This window comes from Mus musculus, chromosome 13 (genome assembly GCF_000001635.26).
Source record: "Mus musculus strain C57BL/6J chromosome 13, GRCm38.p6 C57BL/6J".
Lineage (NCBI taxonomy): Eukaryota > Metazoa > Chordata > Mammalia > Rodentia > Muridae > Mus > Mus musculus.
In genome coordinates, this window is record NC_000079.6 from 106,885,144 (window position 1) to 106,903,353 (window position 18,210).

General features: G+C 39.7%; 1 protein-coding gene across 2 annotated transcripts in view; it reads right to left on the bottom strand.

Moving 5' to 3' along the window:
- Positions 1-18,210, bottom strand: part of Ipo11 (importin 11) — a 142,520-nt gene that overhangs the window by 90,705 nt on the left and 33,605 nt on the right. For both annotated transcript variants that reach the window (NM_029665.4, NM_001360897.1), the window contains exons 6-13: positions 15,542-15,674; positions 13,776-13,834; positions 12,073-12,121; positions 10,662-10,732; positions 7,280-7,472; positions 6,473-6,625; positions 4,220-4,263; positions 1,524-1,614 (exon numbers count right to left, since the gene is read on the bottom strand). In NM_029665.4, coding sequence (NP_083941.2) covers positions 1,524-1,614; positions 4,220-4,263; positions 6,473-6,625; positions 7,280-7,472; positions 10,662-10,732; positions 12,073-12,121; positions 13,776-13,834; positions 15,542-15,674 — 793 coding nt within the window. The remainder of the gene's footprint in view (positions 1-1,523; positions 1,615-4,219; positions 4,264-6,472; positions 6,626-7,279; positions 7,473-10,661; positions 10,733-12,072; positions 12,122-13,775; positions 13,835-15,541; positions 15,675-18,210) is intronic.

An 18,210-nucleotide genomic window follows, 5' to 3' on the forward strand; every position in this document is an offset into this window, starting at 1 on the left:
AACTCCCTGATCTGGAACACATAACCACGACAGTGACGATCGGTCACAGTAGCACAAAAACCTGGAGTTCTCCACGCTACTGAGGAATGCAGACAGGCCCTGAGTGTTTAGTCAGTGAACCTCCCTTCCTGGGCAGTCCTTTCTGAAAAAAGGGATTTAATCTCTAGGTCACCCCAAGTAAGGTGTATGCATTCACACCCGACATCAAATAAAGCAGCTTGGACAAGCAGGAAGTGTCTCCTTCATCAAGGATCACAGGGGAGGAAGGCCTTCCTTGGGAAGAGCTGCACCCACATCTCCTAGAGAAGGCATTTTCACTCAGAACCAAACTGCATTCCACCTGTCCCAGGCTTAGCCATCCCTTTCCTGCCTGGCACAAAGACACCCTGAGGAGAAGTGCGGATCCTCAGACTGTTCCCACCTCCCTGCGGTCCCCAGCAGAATCTGGGGACACAGGAGGCCTGGAACCACAGCTCAGACTCCTCTGTTTTTCACCAGGGAATCATGAACTGGGACCTCTATTGTGAACTGTTTTGCCTCCTCTTAGTGCTTCAGGCACCCCAGCAGCGAGGCAGACCTGAAGCCGGACAGACCTTTAAAGATACCACACTAAATGGACAGCTTATTGTTCCCCTTGGCAGAGAGAACAAGAAAGGATAACAGTCCCCAAGAGACGCTGAGGTTCAGTTTTCCTTACAGCTCCACCTACCCAAGTCTTGACCCAACTGGTGGGTAATCTAGTCTCTGTACTGCCCTCTGCCTTCTAAGCATTTCAGCTGCTTCTATGACTAGGTTCTTCTCCAGGACGTACTCCCATACTCCTCCATGCCAGGGAGTAGTCGCAGCTGGCTTGTCTGAGGGACCTCTCCCCTCCTCCTGTCCTTGAAGCTCGTTTCTCTCTGAAGCCTTTTTTTTTTTTTTTAATTTAAAAGTACTCCACAACCACTATATATGAAGCAATGATTTTCCTGTCATTAAGACGTAAAGTTTAAGGATACTCTTGATTAGTTCTCTGTTCCCAGTTCAATTAGTTGCTCAAGGCAATCAACAAACAATAATGAAGCACACCAGGCACTAGGGTGAAGAATGAATTAAGTCAGTCTGTCCAATGCATCCTGAAACTGACCTTCGAATCGAAGTTATTTAGCAAACGACTATTGTGTATAAAGTACAATGATCAAATATCTAAATTTGCTTTGTCATGTTCTTTTCCATCTCTGTCCTTTCTATCTTACTGCTCTATACGGCTAACAAATCATCTGAGCTTCTCTAACCACTTCGTACAGCAAGCACTCTCTAGAGAAATCCCCCCAAGTGCTACTGCACCTGTCACGTGGCTCTGGAGCTATTATGTTTACAACAAAAGAAGTATCATATTCAAAGCTGACTTCCAATGCCATCCTTGCAGGAAAGAACACAGTCCATCTTTCTCAGATTCACATTCAGTGTATGACCAGGATTAGGGCACTTAGGCTATTTTAACTGAATAGTAAATGACAAAACTATCACAAACTACAACTTACCTTCAAGAGTTTGCATCATTTCTAGAAGTACAGGAGTAAGAGTTTGATTATATTCGTGGAATATATCTATAAATAATACTTCAGTGCAAGGCTAGAAGGGGAGAAAAAGAACAAACTCCTAGTAAAAAGAAGAATGTCACATTACATTGGCTATTACAATGAAGCAAAGAAACATTCAGTCTTCAAATTCTAAATCAAATATTACCAACTGTTAGTTTCCTACAAAACAGAGCTACTGTGGCTAGGGCTGTGGCTGTGGCTGTGGCTGTGGCTGTGGCTGGGGCTGGGGCTGGGGCTGGGGCTGGGACTGGGGCTGGGACTGGGGCTGGGGCTGGGGCTCAGTGCAGGACACACGTGAAGCCTGGCTTCTAGCCCTAGCAAAGTTTTTTTTTTTTAATTACAAAGGAATGAAGGATGTTAATTCACAACAAAACCTGCTTTTCATTTTTGTGATCATTTAGTATTAGATACTCAAAGTATCTTTAATTTGCTGTACTTTAAAGTAGCCATACTCATTTAAATGTAAGTAAAATGACTGAGTATCTAAGGACAGAGGTGATATATTTAATAATGTGTTTTCACAGACATGACTATCCACTGCAGTTCATAAATTCAATTCACCATGAAAAATAACATTTCTTTTAAGAAACATAAACAGCAACAAGACCTATTTAGCTACATAAAGAATATGTTATTTGGTTTTAAAAATATTTATTTATCTTTATTTTATGTGTATATGTTTGCCTGTGTGTAGGTAAATGAACCTTATGTCTGGCATTCATGGAGCAAAAAGGCACTGGCTAGAACTGGAGTTAAGGATGGTTTTGAGTCCTTGTGGAGATACTGGGAACTGAACCAGGTCCTCTACAAGAGGAACAAGTGCTCCTAGTTGCTGAGCCACCTGTCCAGCCTTATCTACATTCTTAAAAGCATTGAGGCATGAGCTGCAGAGATAGCTCAGTGATTAAAGGTACTTGTTGCTCTTGTGGAAGACCTAAGTTCATGGTAGCTCAGAACCAACTGTCACTCCGGTTCCTGAGAATCCAATACCCATAAAACTACTGGACACTACGCACATACAGTACACATACAATGCAGGCAAAACACTCATACATAAAATCAATAAATCTTTAAAAAATAAATAAGAAGAGTAAATGAACTGCTAGTAAAATAAAGCTGTGAAAGCAGTAAATAAGTCAACAGCAGAAAGAACAACAAAGAGCACGGAGGCCTGGGCCTGAGAGATGGTGCAGAGGTTAAGAGCACTGCCTGCTTTTCTAAAGGCCTCGAAGGGAGGTAACAACCCTCTGTGACACCAGGCCCAGGAGATCCAGCAACACCTTCTGGCCTCCTTGATACCAGGCACACATGAAATGTACCAAACACATGCAGGCAAAACGTACATACACATTTTCTTAAATTTGTTTTAAAAGTCATAACTGCCAATGTTTCTAGCCCCCAGAGGACCCAATACCATCTTCTGGACATAACAACACATGGGATCCAACACCCTCTTCTGAACAGACACACACACAATTTAAAATAAAAATAAATCATAGCCAGGCAGTAATTGTGTAGACCTTCAGTCCCAGCACTTGGGAGGCAGAGGCAAGTGGAATCCCTACAAGTTCAGGGTCTGCATGGTCAACAGAGTAAATTCCAGGACAGCCACAGCTGCACATAGAAACTCTGTCAGTCAATCAAGCAGGCCAGCACCTGGGAGGCAGGGTTGGCAAGCTCTCTGATCAAAGGCAGCCTGGTCCACATGCTGAGTTCCAGACCAGCAAGGACTATATAATGAGACCCCGTCTCTGAACAAACAAGATATTGAAAATAAGAACAAGAACAAACAAACAAAATCAGCCATGTATGTGGTGGCACATGTCTTCATTCCTAGCACTTGGGAGGGAAGAACAGGCATAACTCTTCAAGTTCAAGGCTAGCCTGTTCTACATTGTGAACCCCAGTCGTTCTACTGCAACCTCCCCCAAAACACAACACACACAGTTTTTAGCAAATTATGTACAAAAGTATTAACAAACACAGCTCAATAAGCTCATTTTACAAATATTCTGAAAGTCAGTATTTTTACCTTATCAATAAATGTTTTAAAAGTATCCTATAACTGAAAGCAATAGGCTAATGTTTGAGACTCATACTAAGCGATAAGAGTAATAGAGCCTACTACTATATTAGTACATAAAACTGTGAGACAATAAATACTTTATTTAAAAGTAAGGTATCAAGCTGGGCACTGGTGGTGCACACCTTTGATCCCAGCCCTTGGGAGACAGAGGCAGATCTCTGTAAATTCAAGGACAGCTAGGTCTATAGAATGAGTTCCAGGACAGCCAAAGCTATGCAGAGAATCCCTGTCTCGAAAAGCCAAAACAAGCATGCAAAACAGTAAAGTATCAAAAAACTTCATCAAGAAAATCATTCAAGTGCAAAAGTGACATATTTCATTTAAATATTTTCTATTTGTACAATGATAATTATTTCGAAAACAAGTTGATGAACCAAAACAATAAGTCTACTATCCCCATCTTAATAAAAAGAAAAACTCAGACTAAAGTCCATAAGTTAATTAACTTTCTCTAGAATACTGTTGTAATTATAAGCAGTTAACGCTAAGCGAGGCTCTTCGCTCCCACTGGAGTGCCTCCCTGTCGGCATCTCTTCCCACTGATACTCACCCTCAAACTGTATTTCCAAGAGTCTCCTCCTGTTTCTTCCACTGCTGCAATCAAAAAATGACAAATGATGCTCTGCAGAGACAACACAGTGATGCTTGCAAAGCATACCATGTGTGTGGACTGTCTGAGACCTAACCCTGAATGTACACCCTGAGAATAGAACGGGTTACATAGATTCCTTTCCTCCAGCTACAAATCACATGTATACGTTACAATCTCTATGAACTGCCCATTAACTTCCTTATCAGCACTCTTGCCATCCTGAAAAAAAGTTTGTGTGTGTGTGTTGGGGGGGGGAAGGGGGCGGCGGGAAGGGAAGTTCTTAGTGGATGAAAGCTCAAACTTGCTGTATTTCCAGATTACATACAGAAAATTACCACTTGGGAATCATTTTAATGCATGTAGTAATGATTCTCAAGTTAAAACTTGTCATACTTCCCATAAATTTTCTCTGTATATTCAAAGTCCAAGTAAAATCTTTTAGAACTAACCCCCCCCCAAAAAAAAACAAACAGACAGACAAGCCCTAAGGATTTAATGTTCAAAGTTCGTCATACACTATGAAATTCTATCTACTACATTTTTTAAGAGCAAGAGTCTACTTAGGAAAAAAAGATGCACTGTATAATGTAATTTCCATTTTCTAAATAGCTTAAAATACCTCCCAAATAAAAACCAAGAGGACAAATGTCCTCAAAAGTTTAAAGACATCTTAAAATATTGAAGCAACATGTATAACCATATATGGCTGTCTAAGCCAAAGTGGTAGAAAGGCTAAAATTGCCTATGTCTTGATGCAGCCAAGTGGATATGCATGCAACTGTGAGTGTTATGTGTGCTCATTTGAGGAAGGGTACATAAGTGCATACAAATGCAACACGTGTGGAGGCCCAAGGTTGCTTGATATCAGTTACTTTCTTTAACGTCTGTCTCCCATATATAGTCTACTTAACAAGTTTGCACTAGAACCTAATTCTCTGTCTTTGCATCCTGGATCTTGGGACTACAGGTGGGCCACTATGCCCATGTGGCTTTTAGTTGACTCCTAGGGATCCAAGTTCTGGTCCCCATACTCCCAATGGTGAACACTTTACTCAGTGAGCCCTCTCTTCAGCCCTGCACAAATGTTTTATTAGACACAATTTTCTTTTCTGTAACAAGGTTTTTGGCAAACTTATACTAGCCATCTGTCAATTACAAAATTCAGAACTGTTAAGGAACATGGAGACAAAGGAAAATTGTAAACTGTAACAGTTTACAAAGTGTCTCAGGGCCATACAAGATGGTTCCGAGGCTAATGGTGCTTATCAGCAAGCCTGAGAACAGAGATCTATCCCTGAATCCAACAGTGTAGAAGCAAAGAACCTCTAATTGTGCAGGCATGTGTACACATGTACACTAATAAATAAAATTTAATTTAAAAACATGGTCTTGGGGTAGAAGACATGCTTAGTATTTGTGAGACCCTGGGTTCAATCCAAAGTACCTATGCTTTCACATAAAAGTTAATATACAAACATATAGCCACAAACTAGATAAGGACCTGGTAAGAGATAAGTAGTTAATAATTTTGTTTTCATTCTAAACTACATAAGGACAGCTAGTTTTTTCTTTTCTTTTTTTTTTTCCTTTTGTTTTGTTTTGCTTTGCTTTTGTTTTTTGAAACAGAGTTTCTTAGTGTAGCCTTAGCTATCCTAGAACTCACAACTGTAGACCAGTCTAGCTTCAAAATCAGAGATCCAAACTGCCTTTGCCTCCAAAATCTTGGAACTAAAGGTGAGTGCAACCACACCCAGGTAAAGACAGCTATACAGCTTAAAAGGATCTTTCTAGAAAAAAACTATGTAACACATCTGAATTAGTAACCTAGTCCTACTTCTCACTGTTCAAAAGGGTAAGAGGGGGAGTTAAGTGCACAGCAACATACCAACCAACCAACTGCAGCCCTGAAGCTCCAAACTGAAACGTAAAAAGCCAAGGGCAGAGCTGTGTGCAGTAGCACAGGCACCTGGGGACCAGAGGCAGGAGGATCTCTGTGATTCAAGGCCAGCCTGGTCTACATGGTGAGTGTCAGGACAGCCAGGGCTACACAGTGACACCTGCCTCAGAGACAGAGACAGAGTGGGGGGAGGATGGAGGAGGGGGTCAGAAATGCTACATCAAACATACAGTGTTGTGTCCCTATCATTCAAACACATCCTGTTTATGAAAGAGAGAGACAAGTCATATGAAAACTGAAAAACTCTTCCTTACTAAAGCCTTCTGGATCTTCCTCCCACATGGTCAGTTCTTCTTCCGTTAATAAAAAATAATGAGAGACTAATCGTCGACATATCTCTGTCAACGTGGGATATGTGAAGAATGCCATCTTAATCTTATGGGCTTCAAGTGTTTCAGGGCTGCTATCTAGAAAAATAAAATTCCCCAGTTAACAGTACAGACATTCTCCCTGAGATGCATCCTGTAACTGAAATGAAGAATATGCTTTCAGAAGAAAAGACATACTTGCAAAAGACTCTCTCCATACTTATTATGAACACAATTTACAGGCACCCTTCCCTTGCTGTTGTCCATCAGTTCAGCTCCACCCTAAGCACTAGAGCTTATACACACTGCTGTCCTTCCCAACTGTCTCTTCCTTCCCTTCTCCCCCCTTCACACCGTAAGACTTCCTCACTGCTCTTGACACCTAAGTAAGAAAGCATTCCAAACAACGCAGCGTACAATTCAGCCTTTTCTACAACTCGCCTTAATAAGAAATCAGAGACAACGTTTATTCTTTAAATAATAGTAAGTACAACAGGAGCTGTAGAAGCTACTGTGGGCTATAATTCTTAAACTGTGTAACTCAAATCATTGACTACGCTACAAGACAGCTCAGTAAATATAAAAGATTTAGCCCTTTAAAAGCCAGTATTCACACATTAAACTGTAAACTATTTCTCATTCCACATACCAGTGAGTTTGCTTTTCAGACTAAAATGAACTTCAAGAAAATTATATCAAAACAGTAATTACATCACACTTGGATTAAAATTTTAAAATTCAGTGGAGTATTACCTTCAAAATTTTTGGATGGCTTATAAGCATAATTTTTGACAATCATCTTAATAAGATTCATGCACTGGACAATGAATCGCTCAAATGTAACGCCTTCACCAACTTCAGTAAAAACATAGCTTACAGAAAATTCCAGTGACCTCTGAATTAGAGGAGTAAATGAAATGGGGTGTTGATCCAAGAAGTCCAAGAGCTATAAAGAAAAAAACTTGAATGGTATTTTGTACAAAATCTATAGAACTCATTATTGCAATTGTAAGTTTATTAATAAACGTTTAACCAGATGTAAACTTCCTGGGACCTCTAGGCATCACCAGTTCCTCATACACTGCAATCTTCTTGGAAAATCATAGATTTTTCCCAAGCTATACCTCATAAAAAATTTTCTAGTATTCATTTTTCTAAAGACTTATTTATTTTATTTTATGGGTATTTTGCCTGCACGCACATATGCCTGGTGGGACAGGCACCCTGAAATTGTGATTACAGACAGCTGTGAGTTGCCATGCAGGTGCTGGGAATTGAACTTGGATCCCTTAGAGGAGCCCTTAACTGCTAAGCCAGCCTCAGAATTTTCTAGTATTTCTAATGCAGGGACTAAAAAGATCCCATCATAGTTAACTTGGTAACAAGTAAATATGATATAAAATCTATAAATATATTAATATATAAATATTAAATATATGCTAGCTTTTCAAAAAGGAACAATAATGAGAGGAGGTCATTAAAAAACCAAGACTGCCTTTCCTATGAACCATATTTTGATATATCAAATAGCTGCTAAAAGAAATGTCCTATTTACAGAGCACTGTAGCTAAGGAATGCAAAAGAAGCAGAAGAATTAGAATGCTATTACCATGTAAGTTCTGGGGAACAGTGTATCTAGACAGCGGTCACCAGCAGCTGCCCCCAGGGAGGCAAGAAGGCTGCCTGAGATAAGCTGTAAGAGCTTATCCATTAACCCAACCGTGCACGCACACAGCCGGAGGCCGTCCTCCTGAGATGAGGTAGTACCTGACACACAGGAAGTCGCCTTACCATAGACCCTCCTGTCCTGGGACAAATGACTGAACGTGATCAAGTCTCTATCTCACTACAAATGTGTAAGAAATACAGGGAAGAAGAATGTGGAGAAAGAACACGTTAAATAATACAACTGCTTCGGGGGGCTCAGCAAGGAAAGGTGCTGGCTGCCAAACCTACACTAGATCTGCACAGGAGAGAACCAACTTCTGTTAATTGTCTACTGATCTCCACACGTGACCCGTCCCCTACCTCAAATAAATAAATGTAATTTAAAAAACAAACAAGCAAGATGCTTCATGAAAGTAACTGTTATCTCAGCAAGCAAGCAGCAAGGGGGAGAAGTCCTCAGGGCTGGGGTCCGCACTGTGATCCCAGCTCTTGGGAAGCAGAGGCACAAGGGTCAGGGGTTCAAGATCCTCCCTAGACAAACATCAAGTCTGAGGCCATAACAGGCTACGTGGAACTCTGTGTTCTGGGTGGATGGATGGTTTGCTTTGAGATAATCAGCAAAGGTCAGGAGAAGCAGCATGAGCATAAAAGAGCAGAGACAGAAAAGCAAGTCTTACATCTCAGTCGAGGCACAAGCAAGAGTTCAAGGTGAGCCTGGACAACAAGGTGAGTACCATAAGTACCGGGTCAGCCACGAGTAAGACCCTGCCTCAAAAAAAAGGGGGGTGGGGGGCTGACTATGTACTGACAGGTGAGCGGTAACTTTCTGGGAACTCAGAGGACTCAGCTATTCAATCCCATTTAAGTCAATGTTTTAAATGTCCCAATTTTTGAAGCTTTAGAAAAAAATGGGAAATTATGAATATAAATTTTCTAAGTAAAGTTACTGCTGTAAACATGTTCTAAAAAGTAGAATTACAGAGCTAAAAGAAATAAGAAACTCAATAGGCTACTAATAAATGTGGTTTCTAAAACAGACTATGTGGGAAGGCTCAGCAGTTAAGAGCACTGGCTATTTCTTACAAAAGTCCTGACTTCAACTCCCAGCACCCCACATGGTGGCTCACAGCCATCTAAGGGGATCTGATGCCCTCTGCTGGCCTGCAGTTGTACATGCAGCAGAGCACTCATATTAAATAAACATTTTAAAAACTATTTAAAACAGACTGTGTGCATAATACTGGCTCTCTATGTGCGAGACCATCTGATGAGTGTGTACCCAAATCTCTTCAGCAGCCTTCCTACTCTTGATGACCACTGCCTGGGCCTGATACGTCCTTCAGGGTTACACAATGATGACATTACATTACTCCTCTTACATTACCTGCTAGAATCCTTTATAAAAAAGGAAATGCCCCTCAGCAACTCTCTGACAGCCAGCAGGAACTACACTAACAGAAAGGCACGCCAAGTGTCAGTGCCATCCACTGCCCTCCTGACTTAATGTCATCATCCTCTTAGTTTCTCTATGTGAAGAATCTAAATCAGGCTGGGCGTGGAGACACACATTGAATCCCTGCACTTGGGAGGCAGAGGCAAGCGGATCTCTGTGAGGTGAGGCCAACTGGGTCTTCTACATAGTAAGTTCTAGGATTACCAGAGCTACACAGAGACCCTGTCTCAAAATAAATATAAACAGATAAATAAATAAAGTCAGCTTTGTATAGGGCTTTTAAAGGTGAAAGTGATTTGGTTTTGATGGCTGATGCTATCTAGAATGTGAGAAATGAAGACAACTGGCCTTAAAGTCTAACCCTACTACTAAGGCATCAGTAAAAGGAACAAGATACTCTGACCACTTTTAAGTACCCATTTTGTGCATGCAGTCTCTAATCAGGCCTTCCCAAGTGGCACCACACAGTTCTTTTTATTTCTTACTAATTCTCCAAACATCAACTTTCACAAAATATTATAGAAAACTTAGCTCTAGCATTTATATGCATTGCCTAGTACAGTAAAACCATAAATTCTACTCAAAAGGTGTGGTAGTTGTGATGATAATCTGAAGTCACTGTGAATACACGTTGTAATAGTATAGCTGCTGCCAGCTGCGTCTCATCCGCTTCTGGCTGAACTGCTATTTTCCTTTTTCCTGCTTTTCTCTGATAAATCTAAGAATAATGAACTTTAGAAGACTCAATTTTTCTAATACTCATTTTGGGTGATTTCCTTTGCCCAGTGCTGATAACATAACCAAACGCTTGTGAGTGCTAGGATGTAAACTATGACATTGGGTATGTAAATTTAATTACTATACATAGTTTAAAGATACAAAAGCTATTTTCAGTTTTCCACAAACCTAATTTTCCTTTCATTAAAGCAAAAAATATTACAAATATATCTCCTTTCTAATTGTGAGGGTGTATTATACTTGGGTAAACAAACATAACTAAAAGAGAAAGCTTACCACTTTAGTAAAAAGAATGATGGTCTTTTCCAGTCTATCTCGACACACATTATCTGTACCTATACTTCTGCCTATTAAGAATAAAATTTAAGTTTTTAGTAGTCTGTAAATTCACAAAACACATCAAAATTTTATTAAAAATAAGATATTTCACATAAGAAATTCATGGTTGAAATAGCAAGATTTGTTCCTAATAAAACAGAATTGTAATCAAAATTACAATGAACAAAACTAATTCCAAAATTTAAACTTAACATTTTAAATAAAATGGTAACAATTTTAGCAACAAATTATAAGGCATTTTTAAAAACTAAATCAGCTGTATCTGAAGCATTTTCAGTTCAAAGCAGGCAAAGGACAATGTGTTCTTCATAGTTTTGTCACTTTACAATAAACCTGTAAATTTCTAAAAAACTCATCTACTTAATTTTGTATATTCAACACAGCTGTCCGTCAATTCCTTTCCCCTCATTCTGCCTTGACATTTATCTCATTCATCTAACTTCTACTACCCTCTTGGTGATGACCAGAGCAAAGCAACCTGTTTTTAAAAATTAACTACAATACAAGAAAATGCCTAACAACATGTTCCATTAAGTATTTGCTGAACTAAAAACATGTATAAAGTAATCAACAACCTCTACAAATGAGATTTAGATTCAGACAGCAAGTATTTTAATATACTCACTGTGTGTGTGCATGTGCACGTGCATGTGTGCGCTCTGGGAACTCAGCTATTCAATCACATTCAAGTCAGTGTGTGTGTGTGTGTGTGTGTGTGTGTGTGTGTGTGTGTGTGTGCACATCACAATCACATATATGGAAGGGACAGGATAACAAGTCACCAATAAAAGTAGAACCCCAACATATTTCCTTTGTGGGACATAGGATACAAACAATTACATAAGGTATAATTTTGGGAAATTAATATCCGAGTGATATATAACCCATACTAAGAGAGATAATCTATAAAAATCTAAGTAGCACTTAACACATAGTATTTATTTATTCTGTCTTGAAATGATGGTGCCTAGGGTAGCAATATTAAGTAGACAGAAGAATGCGCACACAATGCAGCATTTAGGAAAGGTTTCTCTGGACTCAGGATAAGACAGGGCTCTGCAGGCAAAACTAAGCTTCTGATACAGGCTCAGTAGTTACTTACCAAATCTGACGATACTAATTCTAGTCACATACAGGATCTGCCACCTACCAAGCCCTCACTCAGACTGTTCAAAAGTGATACTGAGACAAATCACTGTACAAGATTTACACCTACAGAGTAGAAACTATTGATAAGTTGGAAGTAATTCACTAATCTATTAGCCCTCATTAATCAGAGCTATTAATTAAAATGGATAAATAGTAATGAATGTAGCTCTACAGTCAAAACTGCAATGGAAACACTTACTGCACTCCAGAAACTGTTTTAGACGTTCAAATATTCCATGTAAAAAACCCTAGAAAAGAACATATTTTAAAATGTCTCTATATGCTGTTATAAGCATAACCTTGTGATTTTCATCAAGGGTACTAAAGCATCTAGCAGACAGGTTTTATAGAAGTATCTGAGAGAGCTAGATGTGGTCATACATGCCTAGAAGCCCACCATGGTAGAAAATGAAGGAGAAGGATCATGAATACACATGCTAACAAGTGCCATAGCTCTAAGTTACACTTCCATCCCTTTCTATTTTGAGATATGGTCTTGCTAAGTTATCCAATCGGGCCTCAAATTTGCAGTCTTCCAGTCAGAACATAACAAGAAATTGATATTACAGGTGTGTATCATGCTGAGCAACAACTCCTTATCATAAACAAATCTACAACAAGAATCTAAGAGCTAACCTCTTCAGTGTGTTTTAGGAGACCCTAAGGCCCAACTCAACACACTACTTCCCTTGATTCTGTGCAGCCAGCAAAACACAATCCCCATAGAACGTGTAAACTCATCATGAAAACCAATTTGTATTTAAGTAGAAATTGCATAGCTATATACTTCTGCACAGAAAAAAAAAATAGATGGCTGTATATCAACAGTAATATATACTACAACTTTGGTAGTCTGAATGAAAATGGCTTCAGTGTTGGGTTCCAAGGTGGTGGAACTGTTTGAATCAGGAGGTACGAGGAGTGTGCCAATGGGCGTGGGCTAGAGGTTTTAAAAGGCCATGCCAGGCCCAGGCACCCCTCCCTCAACTGCTGCCAACCAGTCAAGATGTAAGCTCTCCGCTACTGCTACTCTGGCGCCATGCCTGCCTGCATGCATGTTTCTTGCTGCAATGATCATGGACTGCCCTTCTGATCCCGTAAACAAGGCTCCAATTAAATGTTCTCTTTATAAGCTGCCTTGATTATGGTCTCTTCACAGCAATAGAACAGTAACTAAGACAAAAAAACCTGTATGGTCTTGCATAAGATTGTTTACACACACAGTTTGTTTGTGGACTCTGCTGGCTTGAATAAGAATGGTCCCAAGGCTTCTATGTTTAAATACTTGGTTCCCAGTTACTGGAACTATGTGTGAAAGACTAGGAGGTGTACTCTTGTTGGAAAAGGTGTGTCACTGGGACCCAGATCTGACATTTCAAGACATCTGCCATTCCCAGTGACCTCCTCTGCCTCACTTTGTAGTGGTAGGAATCTAACACAGGGCCCCTGTAGATACAAGCACCTTATATTAACTACATCTACAGTTCATGTACTTATTCATCAAACCTTGTATAAACATCATATATTACTGATATGAAGAGAAATATCTCACTTTTAAAATATCAAAGACTTAACTGATGTTTAGAATGTACCTATTAATATTGTTAAAGCATTCGAATTCGTAGGAGTTCAACTTAAATTGAAATTAACAGTCAGTGTACCTATAATTGAAAAATATCCTAGGCCCTAACTTTTTCTCTAACTTCATCTCCTTTCTCAGAAGTGTGACCTGGTGGAAGCTAACAACTATAAAATTCACTATAACATACAAAAAGTACAAAAAAACCTACATGGCCACTCAACTAACACTGCTCCAAATCAATGGCAAATAAAAGTAAACCAATCAGAAAAACCCCTAACCCTTCCCAAGGTCAGTTGTCAGAAGTCCTTTCTATTTCTTACCATCACCTCCATATTCTTATGAGGTTCCACAAATCCATTCACAGTTAACTTCCGCAGCACTGAAAAGCAAAAAGGTTCATTTGAAGCATACTTTTTCATATTTTATTCTATTACAATCATAATTAAAATGAATGTGAGTAACAAAACTCAGACAAGATTAAAAGACACTTGTCTCCTCAGTTAGTAGATAAAGACAGGCCACCCAGTCAATTTGGGTAAATACAAAGCCTAGTTCTTCTGAACAAAATGAGCAATGCTTGTTCATGTAGCTACACTAGATGCATAACTGTTAGGACGACTTATTTTGAAATTCAGGGTAATTCATTCTTAGAAACTGTAAGATACAACTCAAAGCTTCAACTTTAGGCTATGTAAACAGTGTCTCTCCTAAAACCAATGGAAAACTAAATTCTGTACATATCTGGAGTAGATGAGAATGCTCGATAGTAAACACATCTTACGGTAGCTAAAACCTGGTGTACAATGACAATTAAGGTCATAGTTTTTTGAGTCAGGGCTAGATTTAAATCCTTTCTCTGGTACTTATAACTGTATTGCTTAGGGCAGTTTTTCTATATCCACTTTCCTAGTGGGAAATGTGGTTACTATCTGACTGCATAGTTACTAAAGGATTCAATAGTATCATACATCTAAAACAGCACAACTCCACAGCGAGGATGATAGCATAAAACAATCTGGGAGGAGAGGGTAGAACCTAGGGTCTCTTGAACACCAGGCAACACACTAAGGTTGGGCCTCATCCCAGCTGAATATAAAATTTAAAGTCACTTTATTAAGTAAGCATTGCTATCTATATTACTACAGAATTATCTGCTAGATAATGTTCATGAGGCCAAAGACCATATACTAAAATTAAATTTAGGCTGAGTGTGGCAGTGTACATCTTTATGCCAGGACTCAGGGAGCAGAGGGAATCAGATCTCTGTGAGCTCAAGAACAGCCCGGTCTTCCTGTCTACTGAGTTCCGGGCCTGCTTGTGTTTTTTAAAAAAAGCTCAAAATGTAATTGTCTACAACTCAAATGTGGGCAGTTCTTTAAAGCCACTCACACTTTTGTTGACAGATCTCACCCAGTTGGGCTCACAGTTTAGGGGTTGTGCATACACAGTCTAGTCAGTTCGTGTAAGTGATGCACTAGGATTGTTTCAAGAGAGCATGGTGAGATTCTAAGGTATAGTGCTGAGTAGATCAGGGTTAGGAAGAGGACTGCGTGGGGTGATGATAACCAGACAAACGAGTGGGCAGAAGGAGTGGCCTTAGTTACTCAGTAAGGCCAGTAACTTGGTTCGCAGAAGGTGAGATGGAAATGATGCTACAAGAATGCTTACAAGCACACTATAGGAAAGCATGGGCCAAAGTAGCATCCCTACAGCCGCCCCCTAAAACAGGGCTTGCCCTGCCTGAGGCATAAACGTGAAAGACCCCACTCAACTAAGCACGCAGGACTGGAGCATTAACAGGACAATGGTGACAGTGGGGCCCAGAAGGAGAAATGTACAGCAAAGTAGAGGCACACGGAAGAAGCATGGTGGCAGGCCTGAAACCACAGTGACATAACTCTTCCACTGAAAAGGCCTTGATATTGTGACATTTCTTACCAAACAAAAAGAACTCTAGTTCTTGTCATACAGAGAAATGCAACCATCTTCTCAAGTACAACTGAGAAAGATATCTGTCCAGAGCAGCTACTTGGGAACTGTGCTGGGCATGATATTTCAAAGGTGAGCAGATCAAGTTCAACAGTACCTTTTAACGATAGCAGTGTTCGCTCTAGTGAACTCAGAACCGCAGCTTCATTGCCAGAAGAAACGTGCTGCAGAAATGTGTCTGTATGATGGTTCCACAGAGAACAGGCAAAATTATAAATTCCAGAAGCTAACTGCAAGAAAATGCACCAAATCTGTATGTTACACACTTTAATAATAAATTACAACTACAAAGCAATACATCGTGGCCTTATAATGAAAACCTTATCTTCAGTAAAGATTTTAAAGAATTAAAAAGTATGATGATGCTTGGAAGATTTTTAACTATAATCTTTTAACAGTAATATTTATAGTGTACATTGGTTGCTTTAAACACATACATACACACAGGGGTATATTCTTAAAGAATTAGTCACTTGGGATTCAGCAGTTAAGAGCACTGACTGTTCACCTACAGGTCCTGAGTTCAATTCCCAGCAACCAAAGGATTGCTCACAACCATGTGGTTGTAATGGTTGTAATGGAATCTGGTGCCTTCTTTTAGTGTGTCTGCAATAGTGCACTCATATATAAAATAAATAAATCTTCAAAAGAAAAAAGAATTATTCTCTTATAACAATATCTATCGCCAGGCGGTATTGGCGCACACCTTTAATCCCAGCACTTGGGAGGCAGAGGCAGGCGGATTTGTCAGTTCGAGGCCAGCCTGGTCTACAAAGTGAGTTCCAGGACAGCCAGGGCTACACAGAGAAACCCTGTCTCGAAAAAACAAAAAAACAAAAAAAAAAAAAAAAAAAAGAAAAAGAACCAATATCTATCCCATCAGTATCTATATTTTGCATTCATTAATGGGTTGATAGCTCATTTTTAAGCCCATTATTTATGGACCATCACTCAGTATGCCACACACACTCATGTGCTAAACTATGAAGTTAGTTAGACTTCTGTGTTCCTCCTCCAGCTCTGTCCATGGTGTTCACATAGTTAAAGCTAGAAATACACAAACCACGTGGCTTTCAGAGTATAGTTCTAACCTAGACCAATGTTAAAAAAACTTACCAATGGGCTAGGAACTGGCTGACTTATACAGTGCCCGCGCGGTCCCCCCCCCTGGCTGTTTCCTCATAGTAACCTAACCTCTCACACCATTCCCGACTCCTTGACTAGAACGCCCACTTTTCTTAAATTCAGTACCATAACCGACCCATCTTCTCAACTGCAAATCCTCCTCTGATAGCTCTCTCTGAAGAGTCTATTTTACAGTGACTATCTTTAAACAAGTATTCAGCTATTTTATAATTGTTTAGTCCTACTGTAAAACAAGGGAAGACAGATTTAAAGAAAGAAACCATACTCCAGAAGCCATCAACTAATGTCTGCTTCTAAAAGGCTCAGACGGGCTCTGGATTCTAGTGCCAGATCATTTTCAAACCTCTGTAGAGAAAACTCACTACAAGGACTTTTTATACTGTGGATGCTGATTATGCTATGCTGTGGAGAGAACCAAAGCAGCTATGAGCTCCAGCTTCATATTGTAACAAGACTCTTTATAAGGAAGAGTCAGTAAAATTTTTACTCAACTAAAAAGGCAATACTTTTTTTAAAGAAACCAAAATGTTTATATTTTATACTGCACTTTAATGTACTTTCTATAACTAGGTGCAAAAGACCATGACAGTGGAAATCATAGTCCTTGGCTGGCATGGATCCAACGCCAGGCTTGTGACTGGGTGGTGCTCTTGAACAAAAGGCCACTTGAAGCCCAGATGCCTGCCAGGTTTTCGTCTAACTCTTCCCCTTTTCAGTGATCCTTCTATTGAAAGGAAAATAGCAGTGCTGGGTTTTTTATGTGCAGACTGTCTCCTCGGTTTCTAGGCACTGTCATTTTCTTCAGTGTGTGTAGTATAAATGTCTTCACACCATGAACGAAAGGCTTTTCAGATCTGTGCCCCAAGCAGGCAAGCAGAGTCCTGCCTGGTTTATATTCTGGCACTTCCCCCTTCTACCCTGTCTTCTAATGTCAGGCCGTGGCCTTAGAAGGGAAGGGGCAGGTGAAGGAGGCAGTGGTGTGGGGCAAAGCAGGTACTAACTGTGTGCTTTCATTTGCTGGAGGAAGGGCTTTGATTGATGATGAGGCAGGGATTTACGTTTAATTCAGGCCAAAACTCAGTAGTACTAATATGATGAAGCTTAAGCATGATTATTTATAAATTAACGAGGAAAAATACATTTGCTCACTTTGCCCCTTCACATTGCATCACTGTGAGTGGTCAGGGAAGTCATTGTGTGAAGTTCCTATCAAGAAAAGCATCAATGACTTTAGAGTACCCATGCAGTCCTTTGTTTGGCTTATTTTGACATTAATTTTGTTGGAGAGAGATTTAAAAGCAAACAAAAAAATGAAGCAATTCCCAAGTATTCAGTGTGAGTCCCATGTTTTTGAGTTAAGGTGCTACTTTGGGCCAGCTGACATCTAAGATTGGCAGTGTGGATTGTGAGGTCTTGCAGCCACAATTCCAACCCCCTTCAGTTTTACTGCTTTTGCTAACAGATACTTGCTCTTTCACTAAGAAGTAACTTGTACTTGTAGAAATGTAGTTTGAAAACATTTCACACTTCAACTTTGTATCCATTTAAATTAACCCTTTTTCAATAAAGCACTATTGTTTAGATATTAAAAAAATAATAAATAAATAAAAATAAAAGGCT